The sequence below is a fragment of the Bufo bufo genome, chromosome 10 (assembly GCF_905171765.1).
Source record: "Bufo bufo chromosome 10, aBufBuf1.1, whole genome shotgun sequence".
In the NCBI taxonomy this organism is placed as follows: Eukaryota; Metazoa; Chordata; class Amphibia; order Anura; family Bufonidae; genus Bufo; species Bufo bufo.
In genome coordinates this window covers 27,330,914-27,338,964 of record NC_053398.1, presented here as the reverse complement: position 1 = coordinate 27,338,964, position 8,051 = coordinate 27,330,914, and the positions used below count along the sequence as shown (strand labels likewise).

Sequence of the window (8,051 nt, the reverse complement as noted above, 5' to 3'; positions counted from 1 at the left end):
ATGCCATCAATGTCAAGATAGGTGCAGAGACCATGTCTGGGAACGGGACCCCAAAGTGAAAAGACAGCAGTCGCAAATGTGCAGCCACCCTCCATTCGCCGCTGTGGGATCTCTGAAAATATCCACATGCTTGCTCGGCTATTTTCAGGAGTCCCTCAGCGGTGAATGGAGAGGCATCCATGCTTGTGCAGTGCTCTCTCCCTTCAACGCTATGGGACTTCCAAAAATAGCCAAGCACGCTCACTCAGCTGTTTTCAGAGCTCCCATAGCGATGAATGAAGAGCCTACTGCACATGAAGGGTTACCTCTCCTTAACTTCAGGAGCCCCATTCTTTAGATAGGAGCGGGTCCCAGATGTGCTACCCACACCTATCTGACGTTGATGGCATATCCTAGCAATATGCCATCAAAGTCTGAAATGGGCCAACCACATTAAGCAGAATTCAGATCATATTGTTTACACAGATTTTATTATTTTTATTCATTTATTCCTGTAGTAGTATTTTTATTTTGTTTTTTTGTTATTTTTTTTCCGCTTCTACTAGATATGTGTTGTTTTTTTTTCAGTTACTTAGCCTGGAGCAATTACGTCTAAAAATACAGCCCTTGCCGAGATTATTTTGGTGTCACCTGGAAGTAGATTCCATGCTACATCTTAAAGAGCTTGTCTGAGTTATAATAAAAACTAAGGCAACCCTTGTAAATTCCCTCAAATAACAAATGAATGTATGCTCACCTGTTTTCTCCTCTGCTTCTTCCAGCACTGTGGTCCATTCCTCGCCGCTACTCTTGGTTTTCCTGGTGGCAGCGGTAATGTTCTGTGCACACAGGTCACTGCTGCAGCCAATCACTGGTCTTACAAGACATGTCCTGTGCACTGCTAAAGCTAGTGATTGGCTGCAGTGTAGACCTGTATGCATGGAATGCCACCGCTGCCACCAGGAAAACAAAGAGCAGTAATGAGGACCGGAGCTTGGTACTGGTAGAAGCATGGGAGAAAACGGAGTAAACAGTCATTATTTTAGGCCATTTACAGGGGTTGCCCGTGTTTTTCTATAACTTGGACAAAGTTTAAATGCACTAGAACGCTAAACCGAAGAAAGAAAAGGGCTAACTGCAAGAGACGAAGTGAGATGGGCTCAAGGGAAAGTCTATGGACCCACCTTGATTCCGCCTCCTGCAGTGAGGAGAGAGTGCATGATATGTGAGCACTTCTCCCTCCTCGTTCTGGAGCTCGGTGGGGGTCACAGCACTCAGACCATCACCGATCAAGATATTTAATATGTATGTTTTCAAAGTACATAGACCATACCATTCTGATATGGAGTGAACGAGTTATGGTTTAGAATAAGATTATCAATCCGGCTGCTAAAGCCCCTTGGTGATCCACTGTAATCTGCCAGGCAAAATGGCAGCAAGAGTTCAATTTCCCTACAGCGGCATCATGGGGGATATAAAGCTGTACATGGTGCCAATTAAAGTCCTAGGTCAGGCATCCTCAAACTGCGGCCCTCCAGCTGTTGCAAAACTACAACTCCCAGCATGCCCGAACAGCCTACAGGTATCAGCTTCCAGCAGGGCATTGTGGGAATTGTAGTTTCACAACAGCTGGAGGTCTGCAGTTTGAGGATGCCTGTCCTAGGTCCTTCAGAGCTAGGGATGCTCTTTGTAGTCACCCTTTATGGAAGTACTGACACATATGCCAACACAAAGGGGGTTGGGGGAACCCTGTTTCTCTGTCATAACAAAACCAGAAGTGCATTGGACAGGCGCTCATAGCGAGACATTGGTACGGAAAGCATAGTAATAAGTGTACTCAGACATTAAAACCACTTTTTAGGCTACTTTCAAATTGGCGGCACAGCTCTCCAGCAGGCTGTTCCGGCATAGAATGGCGGGAATCAGCCAGCCAAAAACTATTGCGTGCAGCGGTTTTTGTCTGGCCAAATCCCAGCATATTTGTTGGGTGTCAGCCACATCTCCGCCGGGCGCCATTATAGTCAATGCCAGATCCGGAAAACTCTGGCAGGCAGTTCTCTGCTGGATTAGCCCACCGGAAGTTTGAATTACCCTAACTGACCACCAGGGCGATTTTCATGTAGGACAGGTCTCTAATTGGACAATAATTAGGTTGCCCAACCTTCTACAATGAGAACCCAGTGCTGCTTTTGCTCTATGCTGCATGTAAGGCATTTAATGTATGTGTGTTTATGTCACCCATGAGTTCCTTGCACGGTCATCTGGATGTCAATCTGTTCAGTTGCTAAGTATCCAAAATGTTTTGGGTGTTATTATTATTCAGGGGGAGGTTAACACTGTTTATACCAAATTCCACAGAATGGAGAAGTTCTTTCTATACATGCTGGTTTTGTGTTGGAAGATAATTCCGTGCACCACCTGTGAGCTATCTAACATTACCATTGTGCTGGAGAAGGAGGAATGTGCTGCCTGCATCTCTGTAAACGCAACGTTTTGTTCCGGATACTGCGACACGAAGGTGAGCAGGATGAGCCTATAATATGCCTATAAACCTCCTGATCCGTTCACACTTGCATCATGGCCTCTGTTTTTAATGAATGGTTTTGCGCTGTGATGGTTCCGAACTTCCGTCACATAGCGCTATGTGATTCTTGTCAAAAGTAAGATAACCAAAGACAAAAGCTGTTAAAGGCAATGTGAACATAACCTTAGGGCATAAGGTGATATATTTACATTTTTAAAGGGAGTGTCAATGGCATACTTACTATGGAGGCAGACTACACAACTGCTATGGGGCCCCGGGAGGATGGAAGCGGGGGAAGGTTGCAGGCACTGGACTCTTTCTTCTGTTCCCCACATACCATAGATACACAGCATTTTATAGCTTTCATTACTTTCAAAGGTAACTATCAATTCCTATGTACTTAGCTCCCCCTAGTGGTGGCTGCAGGCAGGCTGTTATTTATACACCAAGCTAGAGATTTAGATCTGTATAGGGGGAGTTATCAATGTATTAATGCTTGTTGTCTGGTGTAAATACTTCTTAAAATCTGGTGTGCCATGTGTATGAAGCACCTGTTCCACTTTTTTCAGCATAGAAGTTAAGTAAAGTGGGTGAGACAGAACATGACCTTCTCTTTTAATTAAAAATCACTTCCACTTAATAAAAAAATATAAATTATACAAAATAAATAAAAATTCATATTCACTTTACCAATTTTCCACTGCTCCCAGTCAGATGCCGTTCTCTGCACTTCCCGCTCCAGCAATGATGTCCCACCGTGATCATGTGATCCTTGCAGTCAATCACTGACCACAGAGCTAACCTTGCTGGTGTTGACACATGAACTGATTGGCTCCAGCAATCACATGTCCATGTCAGGACATCATCACTGGACCGGGAAGTACAGAGGCTGGCAGGGGACCTGGCAGCACTGGAGCGAGAGTGGTGGGGTTCAGTAAGTTTGACTTGCTTTTATAGTATAAATGGCTCTGATTTTGACATTAAGTTCCATTCTAAGAAATGCATAAAGTCAGGAACATACATAGAGGTGACGGGGCACCATAGCAAATTTTAAAATGGGGCACCGTTTTGAAAATGAACACCACCACTCCAGTAACCACTTGGGACAGAAGGTCTTGGCTTGATGCTTGGTTGACCCGTTGAGTTCATTTCCCACATCCTTCTTTGCTGAGCATGTGAAGGGAAGATCCCTGCTTAAATTCTCAGCACCCATTAAAATACGAAATGCCACCCACCTGGGCTGGACCACCTACCTCCATGGGCCCGATAGCAGCATCACAGAGGGTCTCTATGGTAGCATATAGTGACATGCAGTATGCATACATAACGCAGGACCAGATATGTGACCAAAAACATAGAAATCCTAAAAAGGGTGACCTAATATTTCTATATTTTATTTACTTTCATCTTAAATATAAAGAAAGCTACAAGAATATTTCACAAATTCTTTTTTAAAAATTGATAATGCTCTAAATGCCCTTTACTTCACTCCATTTCTTCAAGAATTGCTGAGAATGTGTTCGCTCCACTGGTCTTCCACCATTTACTGTTACTGGGGACTTCTCCTTACAAGCTTTTATACGTATAATTGAGCTCATGAGGATTAGATACCAGGATAAAAATGTAAGGGAAAACCTTGCTAGAGTACATGTAACTCTTTGCTTTCCTTGAGACCTTTCTGAAAGCGGTATATTCTAAAATATATAGCTCAATGTCTATTTCAGTGAAAATGATGAATCTTCCTGATATTCACCAAATTTTGCTTTTCTCTTCTTTTCCTGGCATCCTAACTGCTGCAGTAATATAAAAATTGTCCCCATGACTACTTACTCTGGGGTTGCCCTTGTAGCATCAACAGAGTAATGCCAGCCGCATACGTTTGATAGATTGTGTAGCCAATATCTATATTTTTATGCATGCCTGACCCTCAGTGCAACTGAACATGCATAATCATCCTGATCCACCTTATCTCCAGGGTGATTCAGGGTACAAACAATTGGCATGTTGGATTTCGGTGCAGTGAGGGGGCTGTTGGACCCAGCAAGTTCAGATTATTTTAGTCTAATATTTATAGCCAGTTTAGGAATGTGCATGTAAAATTCATGTGAAATATCTGTATTTATGTACACTCATTGACAAAAAATATAACACATCCAGATAGAAATGTAGGATTGCTACAAAACCAGCAGGTATTTAAATGATTACAAGTGTGGTCTGATTAGACACTGGGTCTTGCCACAAGAGAGCGTAAAAATGCTTCCCCCGCTGACCTATAAAGAGGCTCTCAGAGGCTATTTTGGGGTAGTGTACATCATGGTGACAGATCATTGACTGCTAGACATGCCTCTGTGACACACTTGAAGACATTTTGCCCAACTGACAGACTTAATTGAGAGAGGTGCATCATTGAAATGAGAGAAGCAGGATGGTCGTTTCAACAAACTAGCCGCCATCTAGGCTGTTCTGACCTAGCTGTTAGGAGGTTTTGGGAGCAGTGGTTACATGAGGTCACGTACATAGAGCGAACAGGCTTCGGAAGGCCCACACATAGCACTATTGGAGAGGATTGTTTGATCTGTCAACAAACACGAACAATTCCCACTGTTTCATTGTCCACCATCTAGACACAGGTGGCCCCTTCCCTACACACCCCTGTCTCTGCCCGGACCATTTCCAGGTGCTTAGCAGAAGGAAATTTGGTGCCATGGCGCCAACTACATGTCCTGCTATTCCCAATCAGCCACCGTTAATTTTGTTTGCAGTGGTGTCCTAGACAAGAAACCTGGATTGCTATGGACTGGAACCATATCATCTTTATCGACAAATCTAGGTTATGTTTGGTATCAGATGATGATGGGTTTGAGTGTGGAGGCTTTGCTGTGAGCACTTCAATCCTGAATATTCTGTAGAGCAATACACTGTCCCAACTGCCGTTGTGATGCTCTGGGGTGCCATCACATACAACAGTTGGTCACCCCTAGTAGTGATAGGAGGGACCCTAACAGCTCAGTGATATGTGCAGGACATCCTGCAGCACATGTGTTGCCTCTCGTGGCAGGGCTTCCAACTGGCACTTTTTGGCAGGATAATGCTCGCCCACACATAGCAACAGTTTTCCAGGAATACCTCCACCAGAATACACTTCCTTGGCATCCCCAGTCTCCAGATAGATCACCAATTGAGCATCTATGAGACCAGCTGGGACGCCAGCTCGGCAACCTATGAGTGTGCCACAGGATACCAAATGGAACCTGTATTCCTCCATGCCCAACCGTATCTAATATTGTTTCTAGGCTAAAAGCTGTATATCAACTTGTATCCAAGCTAGAGGTGGCCCAACAGGGTCCTAGAACCAATTTTTTGTTGTACAGTTTTACACAATAATCTTATCCTTTTGCGCTAATATTGCAATCACTTACATATATCATCATTACATTCACACATAGAAGGTTTCATTTTATTCTAACATCTCCTTCTTGATGGATTATTATATATATATATGAGTGTATTTAGCCACCACTAGGGGGAGCTCACTAGATTTAAATGTAGCTGTAAATATTTGTAGCTCATATTGTTTGTAATGCTAGCTATAAACAGCTGTACACTTTTAGCCTCCCCCCCCCCCCCATCCCCCACTAGTGTTGGCTGAATTTGAATTAAAAAAAAGGGATTGTCTCATGGCTAGGTTATGCCATAAATGTCACCTCTGGAACCCGCTCCTATGTCCAGAACGGGGTTCCAGAAGTGAACCGAGAGCAGACCTTGCATGTGTGTTGTTTCCATTTAGTCCTATGGGACTTCCAAAAATAGCTGAGTGTGTGTGCTTTCCATTTCAATGTGACTTCTGAAAATAGCTGACCCAGTGCTCGGCTATTGTTGGAACTCCCATAGTGGAGAATGGAGGGTGGCCACATATGTGCGCCTTGCTTTCCCTTCACTTCAGGGTCCGAAGCAATATGACATAAAAGTCACAGATGGGAGTGCCCCTTTAACTTCTCGACTACGTGATGGTAAGCAGGGAATTTGGAGCTTTATATGTGAAAAAAGTAGCTCTGGTGTCACGGCCTTTGGTGTGCGCCGTGACACGGTTGCCGTGAATGCTGTTGCCAGCAGCAACGTGTTGTGGTTGCAGCATGTAGGTGCCTCCTCCTTTCTCCTGGGGCCTTCCATGTCTGGTGCTGGAGGGGTTAATTATCTAGCTGGTGGGGATTTAGATGTATCCTGGGTGTGGCCATGAGGTTTATATTGCCTGTGGCCTGTTGGCTGGTTGCAGTGTTCCTCCAGACTTGCTGTGTGCTGGAGCTGTGCTCCTGTCCGGCCTCTTCCATCTGCCCAGTGCTTGAGGGCCACCTTGTGGAACATCAAGGTCTCTTCTATGTTTTCCCGGTGTCACCTTCCCTTCTCTACCCCTCTTATATGTGTGGTTCATACCTAGTTGTATATAATATCTCATGTATTTTTATTTCAGGATCCAAACTTAAAGTATCCCCACAAGTCTGAAAAACAAAGGGTCTGCACATACACTGAGGTCACTTATGAAACTGTGAAAATCCCTGGCTGTCCTGAGAAAGTAAATCCTTTCTACACTTATCCGGTGGCGGTTGATTGTCATTGTGGACGATGTAATTCTGAAACTACCGACTGTACAGTGAGAGGCTTAGGACCTACTCACTGTTCCCTCAGCCAAGACTGAAAATGAGAAATTGTGCCTGTACTATGTTCACAAAGCAAGTGCAAAATATTGTTTTCCAGTTAAAGAGCAATTCCACCATCAAAAAATCACCAATAAAGTCCTTGAGTAGTCCTCATCAGTCTGGTTGTTAAAGGGTATTGAATGTCTGAAAAAAGTTTCTGACATGTCATAGCAACATGTAGGAAGGTTTGACCAGTCGGGGTCCTTCCCACTGAAACAAAAGGGCAGAGCAGCTTAGTTGAATGCTGTGTACCTTTGGCTGTTTTTGGCACTTCTCAGCTGATCTTCCGACATGCAAGCAGAGTGGTGTATGGACCTAAAGAAAGTTTATTAGTCCATACACTGCTAACACATCCTCTCTGAGGATCAGCCAAGCAAAGCCATACATAGTCAAAGCAGTATGATATTTAGCTAAGCCATACTGGACATTTCTCCCAGAACGTCTGAAAGATTTCTGGGGGGGGGGAGTTGGCAAATCCCCTGGGAACCACAGAAACCTTCTGACAGCTCCCAGAGAGCAGTGTGTGATGCTAGGCTGGATTATTGAGGAGATGGTTCCACGTCACGTAAAGTGGTGTGGCCTACTTGGAAAGGCGCAGTTTGTGAAAGGGGGCCAGGAGACAATTCCAAAATCTTGACCTGAGAGAAAATATCAGACATATGGTATTTACAAGATTTTTGAGTGGAATTGTCCTTTACAACAGAGACAGAGCAGTTTACTAATATATAGATACAGGTAATGCAACAGCATTACGGAGCTGTCATATGCAGAACAGAACGCGGCATTCATTTTAGCTTGTATTACTTTCTTGTTTCTACATAATGAATGGAGGTTAATGTGTCGTCTGTAACCAC

General features: G+C 44.0%; 1 protein-coding gene across 1 annotated transcript; it reads left to right on the top strand.

Moving 5' to 3' along the window:
• Nucleotides 1–2,338: 2,338 nt before the first annotated feature.
• FSHB (follicle stimulating hormone subunit beta) lies at nucleotides 2,339–7,196 on the top strand. Its single transcript, XM_040410197.1, has 2 exons — nucleotides 2,339–2,497; nucleotides 6,972–7,196. Exons 1-2 carry the CDS (start codon nucleotides 2,339–2,341, stop codon nucleotides 7,194–7,196), a joined length of 384 nt encoding a protein of 127 aa, XP_040266131.1.
• The last annotated feature ends 855 nt before the right edge of the window (nucleotides 7,197–8,051 follow it).

Coding starts and splice junctions, on each gene's coding strand:
- FSHB (XM_040410197.1), top strand. CDS start 2,339: ATGGAGAAGTTCTTTCTATACATGCTGGTTTTGTGTTGGAAGATAATT. Junction 2,498..6,971: donor CCGGATACTGCGACACGAAG/GTGAGCAGGATG, acceptor TTTTTATTTCAG/GATCCAAACTTAAAGTATCC.